The 18206-nt window shown below is 39.5% G+C and overlaps 1 protein-coding gene across 1 annotated transcript in view; it reads right to left on the bottom strand.

Annotated features, from left to right (window-relative positions):
* The window catches only part of FSIP2 (fibrous sheath interacting protein 2), a 60463-nt gene extending 42777 nt beyond the window's left edge, over positions 1-17686 (bottom strand). The window contains exons 1-10 of the mRNA XM_088152557.1: positions 17579-17686; positions 15842-15967; positions 15213-15374; positions 13430-13519; positions 12381-12520; positions 9151-9295; positions 6090-6200; positions 5001-5142; positions 1967-2065; positions 765-880 (exon numbers count right to left, since the gene is read on the bottom strand). Coding sequence (XP_088008683.1) covers positions 765-880; positions 1967-2065; positions 5001-5142; positions 6090-6200; positions 9151-9295; positions 12381-12520; positions 13430-13519; positions 15213-15374; positions 15842-15967; positions 17579-17686 — 1239 coding nt within the window. The remainder of the gene's footprint in view (positions 1-764; positions 881-1966; positions 2066-5000; positions 5143-6089; positions 6201-9150; positions 9296-12380; positions 12521-13429; positions 13520-15212; positions 15375-15841; positions 15968-17578) is intronic.
* Positions 17687-18206: the final 520 nt, after the last annotated feature.

The following is an 18206-nucleotide window of genomic DNA, read 5'->3' as shown; positions in this document are numbered from 1 at the left end:
TCCCATTCCATTCTAGCACTGAAGTTGTTACCTAGCCGGGTAATGAAATGTTTGCAAGAAAACAACCAAGCTCAGAGAACCCCAAGGACCCCACAGTTCAACCCTGAGCTACACATATTTGCTTCTATTGGGCAAAAGAGTACCTAGAGAAGTAGAATCTATGTAGGAGTAGGCTATTGGTTCTGAAGAGCTCAGATTCTGGAATCAGGACTAACTGCCAGCTGTATTTAGATACAGGTTTAAAAGCCTCTTTCTGATAGCAATCAGATATTCTAACAACTTTTGCAACAGCTCAGTCTAGTCCCTTGATTTCAACAGTTGAGTATCTGGATATGACGGCACCTTGAAGGTAAATTTTGCTGGTGCTGAACTTTTGGGACTTGAATCTAGGCCTGGACTTTGCTTATTGTTTCTACTTTCAGTACCTTAAGTAATATTAATTTTGAAACAGGACGGCTTCAAGCAACAAGACACTTTTGGGGAGCAGAAAATATATGCAAAGGTATGCAAAGGAGATTAGCCAGGTTAACACAGGGTAATCCTCTAAATTGAGGCAAGATGATCTCTTCATAGCCCTTTATTCAGTAGTGGCAGAGGGGAGCCCTTGCCCCTTGCATTTTGAACACCAAAATGTCTCTGTCTAGCTCTTATGCCTGGTTTGATTCAGACACTGAGCCCTCCGTCCACTGGTACATAACTGCTGCTATCCATCCAATTCACACTATTCAGCTGCAGACTTTTCATTTCCATCAGACACATCTTACCTCTGGAGAAGCGGCAAACTTGCTTGTGTTCAGTTCAGAGCTGGCCAGAGGGGTAGATTTTGCATCACTTTTTCGTTTGGAAAGTGATACCTGGCTCTCGGGCACAGTCACGTCTCCTGGGATGTGAGGAGGAAGGGGTCAGAAAAAAAGAGGTGGGACTGAGCAATCACATTTGGGGAGCTGTGGAACCCACCCTTAGTTCTGGTGCTTCTAGTTGAAGGAGAGGTTTGCTGAACGTTCCTGAAAGCTAATATTGCTAGATTTAGCCTATAACCAGACTCTTTTCCCAGCACATATCCTGCCTTCCTGATTTAGGCCAAGTGAATGATGAGAGTAGGAACAGAGATTCAAGAGCTTGCATGGTTTCTGCAATGCAGAATGAGGGGGAGGAGAGCTTCTCTTTCTCTCTACCTGAATAGAAGCTGAGTGAGCATCTGGTAGAGTAACAGGTTGCTATGGATAGATCTGGATGAACAGACGGGGATGCCATGTGTATATGGCTGAGTTTGCACATCACACAAAGCCAAAATGTGACTTTGGCTTTGTACATTGTATGTAAACAATCATTTTGTTGGTATGCCATGTTTATGGCTTAATAGCCATGTTTACCCCACATTTAATCCAGTTACTGAATCAATTCTGTTTCTGGGTTGGCACACTACATTGCACCATCAACTAACTAAACAGGCTGTGTTCATATAAGCTAAGGCACAAAATCCTTACCAGGTTTAGATAGGTGAATGAAGCCACTAAGTCTGTAACATCCTCCATTGCTTCTTTGGCCAGCTTAAAAAGCAGCCCTCAACACTGTTACTTAATGAACCAGAAATGAATTCCTCCCACCCTGGCCCCTGCAGCTGACACCTTTCTTAAAACATGACTATAGTCAAAATTTCTGATAATTAATGTGGTTAGAGGTATGGATATGTTTTAAGCATAAAACATGTTCCTACCTCCCACCCATGTTCATTTTCTGAAATCCTGACCTACAGTGATCCTTTGCTCACCCCGTGGAGTTTTTGCAATAGGCTCCATTTCTAGTAACAGGCCTGTCATATCCTCAGCTTTGAACTAGTTTTTCCACCCCTTTCATCCGGCTGATTCTGCTGAAAAGCAATTCTCATTCCATACCCAAGACCCCACACTGACTGTTCCAGCTTGGCTCCTAACCTCTTTTCTTGCATCACAAAACTGAAACGTACCTTTTGAAAATTCTGATTCTTTATCAGGGAGACTAACTGATGTCTTCTCCAACTCCATGGGATCACTAATGTCTTCTGTACTTTCCTTGGAGATGGATGCTTAAAAAAAATAAGATCAACATCTAAAGTAGAAGATGCATACATCAAAGCAGAAAAATCCCTAATGGGATTTCCAGTATCAGAGAGGAAGGCTCTGTAGGATTTCCACATTTACAGTATTTGTCTCTCACCATCACTGGTGAGAGTGACTATCCATCAGCACCATTCATCTGTTGTTTTACCACAGAACAGTTTAAATATATTTACAGTCTAAGGGCTCATTCTCACAACCAGTCCTTGAACCAGCATAAAACTATGCCAGCATAAAATTTGCTGTCCCAACTGGCAATCACTAACTTGACACAATTACAATAGTGGCAATTGTTGCTATCCTTAGTTACAATGCAGAGGGCACATTAAAGATAGGGGTTGGTTAATTACCCTGGCTATATTGACTACCCTTCCACCAAATGTCACCAGCAAGTGGAAAACCATCTGTTAATCATTATCCTTAATATGGGCTAGGACTAGTGGAGAGGTGAATTTTGACCTCTGGTTCTATGCAAGGGTTTTGCATAGGTTCATTCCAAGGGAATCTGACCACTAGCTGATATCCAGTGATAGTAGGCCTCTTTTTGGACACAGGTTAGTGCTGTTCATGAAGAGCATTAAACCTATGTTCAAAAAGACCTTAATACAGATTTAGTGCTATTCCACAAAAGTGCTATACTCATATGAAGAAGGAGCCCAATTATCAGCTCATAGCCTTTTGGACACAGATTTAGCACTATTTCAGAAGAGTGCTGAATCATTGTTCAAAAGCAGCTTATAGTCATGGGTAGGGTTGTACCATGAAGTGCTAGAGAGACAGCTATTTCTCTCTCATTCACTTACAGTACTTCGGCACACAACCCCACCATCATCACAGCTGGTCAACTGATCCAGGCCTTTGAGTTAGGGATCGGCTCAGAGATTTTGCAGATTAAGACGGATAGTCTGGTTTGAAATAACTGGCTTATCCAACTGCCCAACCAGAATAAGCTCAGAGAACAGTGTCTGGGTATTGGAGGAATAATCTGTATTCATATAAACCCAGAATGGCCAATAGGAGCTACCTGATCTCACATCTTCTAGGGGTTATCTGACCACATCATCTGGAGAATGGTTGGTGAACCATAGTAATGCCAAAACCTGTTGCCTACTTAAGGGGAAAACCACCACTTAAAAATGAGAAAAACAAAGTTGACTTAAGGCTGCCTCAGGGATGAGTTGGAGGGGAGGGGATGAAGGTAATGTTGTGAGGATATTATTTAAAAAATAGGGGTTGCCAAAATTCTTAGCAAAAATCCTTTTCAATTTTGGCTATAATATACAGATGAATCAGTGGAAGAGAATGAGGATAAAGGAACTGAAGTTTACATTGTGTTATAATTTAAGAGAGAACTTTTATGAAATGATGTACAACTGATATATGACACCAGATAAATTATCTAAGATGTATAAAGTACTTCTAGTCAATGTTGGAAATGTGAAGAACATGAAGGGACACTTTACTGTGCATGGTGGACTTGTGAAAAAGCAAAAAAAAAAAAAAAGGAAAATAGATATGATACAAAGAATTTTGAAGATGGATATTGAGATGAAACCAGAACCCTTTTTATTGGGCTTATGGATAGTCAATTAGAAAAGACTTATGGAGGATTGATTTTATATATGGTAATTGCAGCAAGATTATTATATGCACGAAGATGGAGAAATACTGAAATACCCACAATGGAGGAATGGATTGTGAAGATGGCAGAACTAGCAAAGATGGCAAAACTGACCTGTTTGGTCAGGATAAGACAATAAATGCTTTTATAAAAGACTGGAAACCATTTATGGACTTTTTGCTGAAAATGGAAAAAAGTGAAGTGGTGATTTCTAGATCTGATGATTGAAAAAAATATTGAATAAAGGGACTGAAGGGATTATTGTAATGTTAAGGAGGGAGGAGGGATAATGAGTGTGTTTGTAACTGCTGTAAAAAAGGGCGGAAGTTGCTTCTTTAACTATCTTTTTCTTTCTTTATTCTTTTCTTTTTCTTTTTTTTTCTTTATATATTTCTGTATTTGTCTTTTAGCTATGTAAAAACTTTTAATAAAAATTCATTTTAGAAAAATGAAAAAAGGAGTTGCCAGGTCATGTCTGTGCCATGGTTAAGTGCAGGTAAGGAAAGGCTCTATATATAGGGCAGAGATGGAAACAAGGGGGGAAAATGTGTTTGTTTCTATTAGATGTACAGGTAGTCCCCAGTTTAAGAAGGAGTTCCATTCCCAAGGTCTGTCCTTAAATTGAATGTGTATGTAAGCCAGAATAGTATTATTGTATAATACTGTATAAGTAGCATTGTATTATGAACTTGAACTATTATGTATTTAACTTGAATTTTGCTACAATAGGCTCTGTCCTTAACTATGGGTTGTCTGTAACCTGGGTGTTCTTAACCTGGGGACTACCTGTATTTGGGCTTGGCTTCAGTGGGGATATGGACCAAAGTGGGTTGCAAAGCCAGCTTAGTGAAGAGGAATGGGAAGGAATTATTAATTGTACATATAAAGGAAATCTGAGAACTGCAGACTTCTGCCCTGCCCCAATTTTAAAAAGTGAGTCTGAACTGAGGTGCTGTGTATCAAATTCAAATAGCCTTGCTTATTTCCCACAATCCCCTGAGTTGGCATAATTCATTTCTCACAATCCCTTGAGTTGGCATAATTCTGGTGCACCGTGGGAAGATTCAAATGGCCATTAGATTCAGCCACAGGGAACTGCTTGGACTAGTGCTGCCCACAGCTAGTCAGATAAGTCCAAAGAAGCCTATCAGGGGTCACTGCCCTAGGTTGCCTTAAAATTGGAGTCAGTAATGCTTGCCAAAAGTAGAGAGGACTCAGCAGAACCCAAAATATAGAAGAATCCCAAGCAAGAGAAAAGAACAGGTAGCCGTTCCAATTCTTACCTTCTTTTTTATCTAACAGGCTCTGGTTTTCAAGCGTGCTTGGAGGGAAGTTTTTATAAGAGGGCAATAGCCCTTCTCTTTGGAATCGCTCTTGCAGTTTCATCAGGTGGTGTGCCATTTTCTTCTCTAGCATGACTTGTTTCTAAGGAGACCAGGAGGAGAGCCGGATCATTATCTCAGAATCACTCCCAAGAGCTCTAAGGAAAGGCCCAATGGCTAGGGTGTAGGAAATAGGAATAAAGGAAATGAACAGAAAGAACCAGAGATCCAGCTCGGAAGACAAATCTGATGTGATAGGCATCACTGAGAAAATTCAGGAATCAGAGCATGGAAATCCTCTCGAAACAACTTGGGTAAGAAAAAATAAGAGAGGAACAGAAGCAATACTGTGGTAAGAGTTTATTATAGACCAGCTGTGCAGGCTGCAGATACAAATGAGGCTTTGATGGCCAGTCTTTCAAAGAGGCATGCAGTAGGGATAATAGGGGATTTCAATTATCTTGATATTTACCAGGAATCTAACTCTGCTAAGAGTCAAAGGACCAACAAATTATTGTCCTATCTCATGAACAACTGCCCAGAGCAGAGTACAGTGGAACAATTACTTTACCTGACATTTCCAAGTCAGGTTCCCCACTCCCTCTCCCGATTCTATAGTAATACATTTTTTCTAACTAGATGCAAAACGTTACCTTTCTCCCTGTTAAATTCCATCCTATTCATTTCAGCCCACTGTTCAAGTTTATCCGCATCTTTTTAAATCATTCTCTCCTCTAAAGGGGAGGACCCACCCCTGCCACCTTTGTGTCATCTGCGAGCTTCATAACTTAAACATTGCAAACTGGTGACAAGGCTTTTGGGGGTCACAATGCAGTTGGGGGACCACAATTATGTCCCTGTGAATTAAATAGGCCCATTTTAATTTGATTCAGGAAGCAGAAGGAACATCTTGATTTGCATCTGGAAATACCCCAAAAGTGCTAAGCGATGCTTCCCAGGCGGAGCAGAATTTGACTATTAGGAAGCCCATGGGAGGAGCTATTTCAGTTTCATGTCACCAAGTTACCCATTTTCCCTGCATCAGCTCACCCTTTTCAGCTTATCTTCTTTGCTTTTCCGCCTCTGTTCTTCAATCCTTGCTTCTCGTTTAACATCATCACCAATTTTCATTAAAAGTGTCATTTCTTTTTTTCTCCATTCCTGGAAAGCAAAGGTTGAGGAATCAGTTGCTATCTGTCTCTGGCGCCCTCATTTCAAGATGGTTGTTGTTACTGAGTTTTGGGATCCTTCCAGACAGTTTAGAGTAATAGCCTTCCCCAACTTAATGCCTCCCAAGTGCATTGGATTACAAGTCCTACATATTCTGGCTGGAAATGCTGGGACTTGTAGTCTAACATATCTAAAGGTCTAGGAGCATCTAAAACCTTTTAAAATTACCTGCAGCTAGGGGAAATTGCACCCATACCTTTAACGGACCATATACCTATAGACTTTGCCTTAAAATGGAGGGGAGAAAAACCACATTTACCTACAACTGGCACTTTAAACTTTTACTGCTTTGTAGTATATCAACTAAGCCACAAATAACTCACTTTAAAGCTTTTTTTCCCAGGAAAATGATACAATACAAACTTCTTTATTAACAAGTTGGGATGCCCTGAACATAGTTATAAGAGGGAAATGCATAAGCCAGATGAGTAGGATTTAGGCAACCCAATAGTTGAATCAAAATGGCAATCATTATGGAAATCAGGTTTTCTTTCTGCCTCTGTCCAAGAGTTGCAATTTAAGATGTAATACTGGTGGCATTTAACCCCTGCTTGATTAGCATACATATCACCTAATCGCTCTTCAAAATGTTGGAGGGGCTGTACACAAAACATTTTACCATATGCAGTAAACATGTGAAAAGGTAGTACCTTTCTGGTGCAAAATTTTGAACAAAATTAGTATAATTACAGAACAAGTTGAATGCTCTCCAGAGCTAGACTTCTTGCATCTATTCACACAATCCAGTTCACTTAAAAATAAGGAGCTGATCGTTTACTTATTTTTGGCAGCAAAACCAATCACTGAAGAACATTGGAAATTTCTTGAAAATTTAGCAATTTACTTGTGGATTAAAAAAGCTTTAAGTATTGCTTTATTAGAAAAAATACTGATAAACTTAGAATAATGAACTTTCAGTGGCAAGATTCACCCTTTTATCAAATCTTGGCACAGTATATTCATTATGTTAATAGCATCAGGTGTAATTTTTGTCAGCTCTTACTATGTATGGAAACTATGAACAACTTTCTGACTTTTTTGTTAGTGTTGCTTTTATATTTATTCATATTGTTTTTTAGATTACTCCTCATAACATTGTATATGCTTTACTTAGTTCTTTTTCTCTTTGTATAAGCTACTGTTCAATAAATAAATAAATAAATAACATATCTAAAGATCCACAGAGTTTGAAGAGGGATATCCAATACTTGCATTGTTCAATTATTCCATGTCTCTTTCCTTAGTTAATTTATTGTTGAAAGAAAAAAAGAAAGCAGGAAAATAGAAGGATTACCAGTGAACAATGATGCCATCTGGCCTTCCCCAAAATTCAGTGAAAGAGGCAAGATACATTCAAAGACTCATCTAGAAGAATTCTTTGTCTTTTATCAACATGTTCAGGGTATTCCCAAAATGTTCTGAATACCAAATCCAGATTAACAAACTATAATTGCTATGTAAAGAAATATACTTTGTCCAAAGAAACCGTATTATATATTAATGTAGTGGCTTGGTTTGTGGCTAAGCCATAAATTCCCCAACCACATTTTAAATTAGCATTGTGTGAATCTAACCCATGCAATCTGTTTCAAGCTCAAAATACTTCTAAAATGACCAAAACTTGATCCAAAGCAACTCTTTTTGCACCCAAGGTAGCTGCTTCAAATTAAAAATTGAGCATTTTGAATTCAAAGTGGTTCCAATTTGAAATGTCTTCCATATCCCGACTAAGGAACTTTCTAGTCCAGCATTCCAGGTTACACTGGTCAAACAGAAAAATCTGGGAAGCTCAGATGTTGCCCGTGATAAAACTGTAGTAAAGAGTTATTGCCTTTGGTAGCTCAATTAAATTCCTCCTGAAATCCCCTTCCTTTCTAGCAACCAGAAGGGCAAATAAATACATACAGGTTGATGAATAAGAAGCCATTTCTAATCTGTGTGGGGTGATGGGTTACAGTATCCATGATCTCACAGTGACATTGCAAAATTTGAAGACAGCTCCATAATACTCCTTTTCCTTAAAAATTGTGTAATACTATTTTTGCTTCTTTTTAAAAATATGTATTGTGCTAAAGTTGGGAGCTGTAGAAACCCTAGCCCTGAAACCAAGGGGGGTCCATCATTAGCCACATCCTGAATTACAATTTGTAATTCAGCCACACAGCCCGGAAGACCCACACCAGCCATCGTATGCCGGCCGTGAAAGCCTTCGACAATACAATTTGTTTGTTTTTAAATAAAATTTGTTAGCAAAGCCAGTTGGAAAGTGATGAACAATCTGGCAAGCAACCTCATATGGTCCTAACATTGATCCTCCAGGTCTCTAGGCCTTCAGCAGAGAAGAATCCATGGCCAGGGGGAAGAAAAACAGCAGTTCTCCCATCTGCCTGCTGCTTCTCCCTTGCAAGTTTTTTCCCACTAAGACAATGAGTAGGGCAAAGGACATCCAAATGAAAGTTTGCCTGCAGGAACACCCACTTAAATGATGTGAAAAAGAAGAGAATAGCGGCCCTTTAAGACTAGCCAATTTTATTTTTATCATGAGCTTTTGTGCACCACAACATGGTACTTTTAAAAACAGTGAGTTAGGATGCCACAAATCTCTTCAAGGTAATTTTTGCTCCAAAGGAGAAACATGCTATCTCTTTGGAAACTTCAGTCGTTGGTGTATTATCCCTTTGGAATTTGGGTGCCTGAACCTCCTGGAATTTTTGTAGGCTGAGGTATTCCATTTGATAAGCCAACAGGGATTTCCTAAGGAAGCAGGGCTTAAAAACAAAGAAACAACGAACATGTGCGTATGTGATATAGGAAAACATCTAACATTCAGCACTGGTGATAGATGAGCTTTTCCTAGTCCCTTCTGCCCCAGCCGTATTACCTCTTCCATTTTCTTACGAAGCAGAAGCTGCTTTCTTTTCTCAAGCCCCTGCTTCTTTTTGTCGTCTTGAGCCAAGCTGAGGCGGCGGTTCTCTTCAGCAAGCTGTTCAAGTTTTTCCAGTTCTTGGTTAATCAGCTCTAAATACCTTCATGTTTTAAAAAAGAAAAGAAATATGAAGAATTAAAAGGTTAAAAATGGTCGTCTGAGATTCAAACTACATTCTCTTCTCTTAGATTTTGGAATATAACCCTGGGATACGGTAGAGAGTAAAGAGGATGGCCTTGATGGAGGGGGCATCCGTTACCAAGGCAATGGATAGATAAACATTGCTGAAACCCAGATGAGGGGGGAGGGTTACAAAAACCTCTCAGACAGGCACCCCCCCTAATTCACATGATATATAAAAGAAGAAGAGGAAGCACATTCATACTTTCCAGATTCTGTTACTATAGGCAATCTTAATAAAAATGGTGTTAGGTCGACGTGGTGTCTGATTCTTGGTCTGGCCTACCTTATAGGACTGACAGATATTCACTCTTGTGGGTCAGTGGGCAGATATGGAATGTGGGGAACATATTGAGGGCTCTCTCACAAAAATGGCAGCCCTTTCATGGGAAAGGCTAATGACCAGTCATCACTGGCAACCTGATAAGATTGCTCCCTCTCTACTCCCCAGAAAGTTCTCCATCTGCTCAGCAAACCATTTTCTTTTCTCTAAACAGGCAAGCCCAGTTCCAAAAACGTGCTGGTTGGTAGACATCCACCTTCTTTATTTTCTGGGGTGTATGTGGAACTAAGCCGATGCTTGAAGCCAATGCTTTATCTCTTAATTGTATTTTTAAAATATTATTTTTATTTTTAAAATATCAGATTAAGCATAGAGCCTGATGGTTGCCAAGGAATGTACTAGGGCATCTGTCATTACAGACCATTTCCACGCCACCACTATTTCCACCCTAAGCTACCACCAGCCCTCAAGTAATAAAAATATTCTCACCCAAATTCCACACAAAAATAGTACCCACCCAGGGTGGGCATCTGTCTGGTAATTTGCAAAAAAAAAAAAAAAAAACTGAATGGTTACTACAAAGAGAAATTAGGTCTGGGACGGTCTGGATGGCCGTGTTCGTGTATATGTGTGTGCGTGTGCGTGTGCGTGTGTGTGTATGTGTGTATAAAATCACATTAAAAAATTATAAATTATAAACAAAAGCATCAAAATCTTCAAAAATCTTCCTGGCTGCCAAATCACCATTCCTTTGTTGAGTTAAAAAGCCCCTGTGAAGGTGAAAAAATTTTGTACAGTCCCAATACCTCTCATCATGGTTGCACAGTGCAATATTGTTTGGGTTGGGAGAGAAGGAGAGACAAGTTATAATTAACACATACAGGAAGATATAAACTCCAGGAACAGAATACTGAACCTTTCCATGTATTTGTGTAGGGAGAGGGGAAAAAATAGTTGGTTTTAACCTAGGAGGCAGGACAAGGCAAAAAGTCCTTCCAAAGAGAAAATGGATGGTCCACAAGGTCTATTGGACTGCAGTGTTATAAACAAAAATACTTGTGCTGCTATGTTTCCAATCAACTAGAGCACAGTCAGAAATAAATCAAGACAGTTCCCAAGAATGGATGATATCATGAGATCAGCTCTGTAGATGATCCCAGAGTAATACAAAATATTGCTACGGAAGTAAATGTCCATTGTTTCCACAGTGTTTCCACATCAATGCAAATTTGAGATTTGAAACTGTTCTTTTGGCCTCTACATTGCTAATACAATATTGTGGTTACATTCACACATGCTTACATATGGTTATAACCCTGGTTTATTTACAAAGCTTGTACAGTTTGAAGAGTTTGCAAAGACATTGAACCATAAGCTAATCACATGAGCTGGACTCACACAATACAGAAGGCTAAAGTATCAATGGCTAGCTTGTGGTTAATGCACTCTGTGAATATAACCTAAGGGCTTTTTTGTACTACAAATGTTATCCAGCTCTCCTTGAATCAGAAAGTACAATACAGGCACACATTTTGCTGTCCCCATTGCTGATCTCTATCTTGCATCTATGGCTTTTGTTCCAAGCCACTGTTAAATGGTGTTGCCCTGATTTTGGGTGAGCTACCTGAGAGAGGCAAAGGCATTGGTTTATCATTCTAATTTTGCTACCCTCCCTCTTCCGAAAGCACTAGCTGGTGGGTAAACGCTCCAACTAGAAACCTCTAGTGTTATTGCGTAATACCATCTGACTGAACTGAGTGGAGGTTGGAGGAATGGGGCTAGTTTATTTTATTTGTGTATATAAAGCAAAGAAACACATTCCAAGGAAGATTGTTATAAACATTTCTTAAGATGTGTTTTCTATGAGATAAAAAGAGTTAGCAAAATCCATATAGAGCTTAAATCTTATGTCTGATAGACAGACACACATATATACATCAGCATATGATGTATGCATATGTACCTCAGTCAGACATTGTAAACTGAAGATGCTTTCCCCACCTTTGCTTATAGAAACAAAACTAGATCAGAATAGAAACTGGGGTGTGTGAATGTGTGTACAAAAAAGAACAACAGAGATGGGGAGGGGCTTGGAGGGTAAATCCTATGAAGAATGGTTAAAAGAACTGAATATGTCTAGTTCAAAGAAAAGAAAGCTAAGGGGAGACATGATAGCAGTCTTCCAATAATTGAACGTCTGTCACAGGGAAGGCCTAGGAATTAGTGCCTGAGGGTAGGACAAGAAGCCTTAGGTTTACAGAGAGAGATCCAAACTCAAAATAAGGAGGAATTTCCTGATTATGGGAGCTGTTAAGCAGTAGAATAGCCTCTGTCCTAGAGTTGCAGGTGCTCTATCACTGGAGGTTTTCAAACAAAGGCCAGGCAACCATTTGCTTGGGATGGTTGGAGCATTGCTGCAGGGGGTTGGACTACAAGAACCTGTGATTCTGTGATATCACTGGAAATGGAAAGAGGTGGGGATTTCCTCACATAGACCAAAACACACAAGATACAGTTTCTGTGTGAAAGAAGAGGAAAGAGATGGGATGCCAGAGTGCTGATTCACAGCACAAGTTCATCTCAAGCAATGATCCAGGACTGGCTCTACCATTAAGCAAACTGACACAATTACCTCAGGCAACATTTGCTCAGGAAACTCAGCAAAGTGTTAGAAAAAAGAACTGTAGGTACAAATGCCCCTCCTCTCTGTTGTGTCCTTTACCTGTTCCTCATTACATTTTCTTGCTCCTGTATGGTAGGCCTTTCTTCTTTCAATAGCCAATCTCGGTATTTTGAGGTTTCTGCAGCCTCTGGAAGAACATGAGAGTCTTGCAGCTTGGTGACTTGTTTCTCCAGCATTTTCTAGAAACCAGAAAGTGTGTGATGAAATTAAGAGTTTGCTCAAGATGCTGCCACCATTTCCATAATGGTATCATAATGCTGCATGGTAGCCTGGCTTGAGACCAAGGAACCCTTATGATGTAACACTATTCTTGCCAGGTTCCTCCCAGATTGTAATCAGAAAGTCTGGAGACTCTCCATAGTCTTGAGCAATATGGCTAAGAAGAACTAAACTTTAATTCCAGAATGGTACTCATTACACTCAGTTGACAGCCATTGAATGGGTGGGAGACTGATACAGAATTGATATCTACCCAGAATAAAATCCAGCACTCTCTTTTCCCATGCTTCTCAGTATGTAACAAGGTTTTTCCTTTTCTCATGCCCACTCGCACTGAACCTAGTTAATTCCTTTCCTTGAAAATCCTAGAAATGATAGCTTTGTCTTTGAAAATAGAAAGACGCCTCTATGTCCTCAACAAACCTCAAATCACTACCTTTCATCCAGTGCATAGTTTAACTGTGGAACTCACTGCCAGCACGACTGATGATAGCAGCCAGTTTGAATGGTTTTAAAATGGACAGATTCATCAGACCATCAATGGCTACTAACACTGATAGCTATTTACTAACTCCTGAATTATGGACAGCGTGCTTTATATATTAGTTCCTGGATAACGACAATCAAAGAGGGGTCATTGCCATTTAATCCAAGCTGATGAGATTCCCAAATGTGTCTAGCTGGTCACTGTGTGACACAGAAAGCGGAACTAGATGGACTGAGGGCCTGACCCAGCAACACTCTTCCTGTGATCCATACCCACCAGATTCTCTGAATAGTATCCTATTCAATGGATACTAAAACAAGAAATTATATTTACCACATCCTTGTTAGTACAGGAGGAGACTCCAAGTGGTTCCAGGACTTACTTGTTCTCTCATGTAGTGTTTTTCAAACTCCAGCTTGAGGGAGGTCAAATACTGTCTGTATTCATTAAATTCCTTCAGGGTGCAGACAACCTGAGTAACGAACGGGGAGACAACTGCAGCTTGTATTGAGAGGCTAACCAGGCTAGTTTAATGCTTATCATCGCAGTAACATCAGAAATATAACAGGAGAAGCCTAATCAAAATTAGGCTTTCTACTCAGAAGCAAGTCCCAAGGATTTTCTTCTGATAAATAATTTGTCTATTTAAAATGGCAATCTTATTTTCTTAATATATTTTGTATGCCTCTCACTACTTCCTGGTCCAGTGAGAGATTCCAGAGAAGTTTCATGAGATGTTCCAGGAACCGTCATTCGTACTGGAAGCTGACAGTGATTTTGAGTTATTTAATTTATGTATATTAATAAATGCAGAGTATAGTCAAAATAAATGTTCCAAAATATTTGAAAGTAGTTGTATCATTTTATCTACTTCCTTATTACACTCCAGTCTTGAACATAGTTATGTTTCACTGGAATTTAAGCAATCTAATTGTGCATAGGATCATAGCGTTAATCCGGAATCAAAATATTTTAATACTACATATGTACACTGATAGCTTAAGGCATATCTATGTGATAAGCTTCGTATGCAGAAGTGCTACTGAACCTCTGGATTCATATTTGCAATGGAACATTCAGACATGCCAAATGTCATTTGATATTTGCAACAACTATGCATATATGCATTATTATGTCACAGTTCGTAGAGATTGAAGGGGCTGGTAAGACCATCAAATGTTCTGTGCAGGAGTCCAATAACACTGAAAGGCACCAGGATGCTTTCCCCCAGGATGCTAATATAGAGAATAGAGGTGATTGTAGCTTAAGAAATTAGCTCTAGAGTTAGGTATCACTTTTAAAGGCAGCAATCTTCATTGCTGTGCAAATGAACATGGATCATTCACTGATCAAACATGGAAAGGGAAAATTAACTGATGGTGAAATGGGCAGGAGGGCAATGCAGAGTGATTCTTTGAAAAGGTGAATCTGTGCCCACCTGCTCATGTATTTGCATGTCATTCTGAGCCAAATTAAAAATGTCTGAGATTAGTGTGAAATACATCCATATGTCTAACATAAAAAGAAAATAACTTTGCGTAACCACTTTGTTTCCCAAAATCGTTGAGTAAAGCATACTAAAAACCACAGGGCACACACCACAACTGTGCGGGCTTGTAAGTGACATGGATAAGAGAAATGGATAAAATGCCTGGAAGTGACTAGGCATCAACGTACATAATGTTTTCAATCTGTAAGCCATGAATAGCTATCAGGTATATCAGAAATGGGCAGAAAAACACTGGCATGTGTTAGCATGTTTTCTGGATCTGTTTGCAAGATTGCATGACTGTGGCAATGAATCCTACACTAAGTCCCTCTGTGAAAAACCTGGGACTCTCAAGAATTCTTTGAGAGCTAGGAGATGAAGAAAACATAAATCTCTCAACGATTTCCTCCTAAGAATAAAAGAGGCCCTTGAGTCTTGACAAGGAAAGTCCCCTATTTTTGCACAAATATGTAGACATCTAAGGCACTCACTGACACAGCTGCAAGTTCAAAATTTGTATTTAACATCACAAATAGACTTCAGAGTACTGTAGTTTTAAGATGGTTTAACTGTGACATTTACCACTCACTGTTAGTTCAGGATCTAATTTTTCTTCTCACATGTTACTGATTGTTGCTTTAAACTTTAGTAGAAGATGGGATGGAAACAAACTTACTTTGTTTTTGTCAGTGATCTGGCCAGACTTTTTCAGTCTCCGCAGATTGTCTTTACGCTTGTAGTAAGCACGCAGGTGTGGGTCATGAAGACTTTTGTATTTGGGGGCCATGACCTTACAATATGGATCACTCAGATCAAAAGTAGCTGATGGCTGGTAAAGCTGAAAGACACACAAAAGAGTGATCAGATCAAAGAAAGACTGAACTTCTCAGAACCTCTTGGGACCCCATTTGGGGAAAGCACCACTTCTGATCCATCAGTGACTTCAGAGGACTTATACTATTAGGAAATTTTATGCTAGGAAAGAACCTATGACAAAATTGTAAGTACAAAAGCATGCAGAAGTACTGTCACACTGTTTTTTACAAAGAACGGTAGCTTTGAGAGAGGGGAAAGTGCCAGGAAAGAGAAGAAATAAGGATCCTTTCCCACTTTTACTTCTGAATTTCTTTCTCAGAATGGTTTTACTTAAAAAAAAAATAACACTGGGAAACTTCTACAAGTTTTCATGCCCCATAAAATGGGTTCTTCTGTCCATGCTTTATTAAACAACATTTTATTGAAAGCAGAATTGAGTTGTGGCAAAGACAGGTTTGGAAAGTTCTGTGGCTAATATTCTCTCTTCACCTTTTCACCCAAGTTTGTTGTGTAGAACATGGTATTGGAGCCAGGCAGGAATGGGATCTTGGTGAAAAGTGGCATATCCAGGATTTGGTTGGGTCCCACAGCTGGCATCTGTTTCCCAGGACCCATCTAGAAGAGAAAAACCACAGAGGAAGCATATTTTTCATTATCTGTTTTGTATAAGTCAGCAAGCAGTGGTAGTCTTTTGCTTCAGTAACTTTTTAAGATCTCCAAGAATATACTCAGTATACTTTGATCCATTCGGTTTGATCTGGTCCTCCTTTCCAAGCCGGAGTATTGTATTCACCATATGTTTTCATTCATCTTTTCTCCAAGAAGCTCGGAGTATCCAGTCTTCCCTTGTCATAGTTTAACTTGGCTATTGGCACTGTACAAATTTTTATTACTTTTCAGACATTTCTTGTCTGGAAAAATCTTTATTTCCTGGTCCCAAGTAAATCCCACCATATTTATGCCTTTTGCTACTCTTCAGGGAATTGCTTGGCTTCCATCAGATTCCCAGGGTCACCTAATTTTTTAACATTTTCAGTTTCTTTTAATTAAAGAAATAGAAATAAAATCCAATATGCACCCACACAACAAACCACTCAGTCATAGCATCTTTATAAGAACACCTCTCAATATTAGGAATCTAAATATACTACATAAATATCATTGTACAGAAATATACTGCATTAAAACTGAGAAGGTGGAGCAACAGATGGTCTATATGGCTAGATTTAATATGTTAAAGGATTGAGCTAGCTCTATATTAATACTTTCTGGATATATCTTTAGTTTCTTCAAATGACACTATCTTATATATTCTTTTTTGATCATATTAGCAATGTTATATTTTTGGTTGAACTTCATCATATCTTCTAGTTGTTATACTTTACCAATAAAATATTTAAATGTAAAAAACCCCCGCTCTCATTCCCCACATAGGCTGCATTAATTTTCCTATCAAATAAAAATTGTATATGGCCACATCCTAGTGGTTTGTTTGGAAGTATGTTCAATTGCCTAGAAAAAGGTGAGCTGGTAGGGAGCAACGTGGGGGTAGGGGGTGATAAGATGGTGTGGATAGAGAGCAACCTCACCATCTTGCCTTTTTGTGAATGGGTACACGTTAAATGGCTAGCTGCTATGGCAAGCATTTTGTGAGAGCACCCATCACACACCCAAAAATCTCAAAAGAGCTCATAAGCCCCAAAGGTTTGGGTATCATTGACTTTGAGTCTTCTTTAGCAGAAACAGCTAAGAGACGTTCCTATTATACTCATGTATTTCATTTTTCCTCCCCTAGTGCAGTATTTATCAACTTTGGTAACTTTAAGAGATGTGGATATCAGCTCCCAGAATTCCCCAGCCAGCATGCTAGCTTGGGAATTCTGGGAGTTGACGTTCACACATCTTAAAAGTTGCTGAAGTTGAGAAACACTGGCGTAAGCTACTGACCAAATGGAGAGCTAAGCCAGTAAAGGGAATAAGCCCTTAGTAAGTTTACATGGAGAGCCAATCTGGTAGAGTGGTTAAGGCATCAGACTAAACACCAGGAGTCCAGGAGTTCTAGTCCTGCCTTAGGCATGAAGCCAACTGGGTTACCTTGGTCCAGTCACTCCCTCTCAGCTCTAGGAAGCATCCACACATCTTAAAGTTGCCAAGGTTGAGAAACATTGTCCTACTGCAGTAAAGAGGGAGAGTTGGTTCAACTTCAGCTTTTCCTCCCACACTTACTTCTATTACTTCCTCTTCCGGTTCCAAAGCTTCGAGTGCTGTCCTTGCACTTTCTGTCAAGTAATGTCCCATGGCTGCCTTGAGGACCCCTGGGTTGGGGTACGTCATCTTGATGGTTCAATGTGAGCTGCCGCCCTTGGAGGACTTAGCCTCCAACTGCCACCTCTTAGCAACCTTCTAGAACATTCCTAGACATTGTTAGCAACAAGGATTCTGCTAGTTTGGCCCTAGTTGCTACCCTCACATTCTCTGTGGAGCTTTCAACATCTTACATGTTCTACTCCAGAGGAATTGGTCCAGATGCTTCCTTACTTATACTGCATAACATGGAAGAAAAATTATTGTGTGGATACAGTAATCATTATATAGTGTAGCTACTAAATGACATGAGATACTTAGATTAGGATGAGTCAGGTATTTCCTCAGTCTATTCTATAAATTTCAGTGATGAGACCCTTTGTCATCCTGGGCTGTCTCATGGAGTTGTGATGCTGGATGTAGGGATTAAAATACTGAAAATAAAACCTCCAATCTTGATTCCTTTGTGCCACTGACAACTGACTCTATTTCCATCCTGATTTCAAGCACCCATGATACTTAAATAGCTTTGCCTGTGTCCCAGACCACA

This window comes from Python bivittatus, unplaced genomic scaffold (assembly GCF_059951505.1).
Source record: "Python bivittatus isolate LINGU-HERP-01145 unplaced genomic scaffold, Pbiv_v1 ctg000690_np1212, whole genome shotgun sequence".
NCBI classification, from domain to species: domain Eukaryota; kingdom Metazoa; phylum Chordata; class Lepidosauria; order Squamata; family Pythonidae; genus Python; species Python bivittatus.
This window is presented reverse-complemented; position numbering and strand designations above follow the sequence as displayed.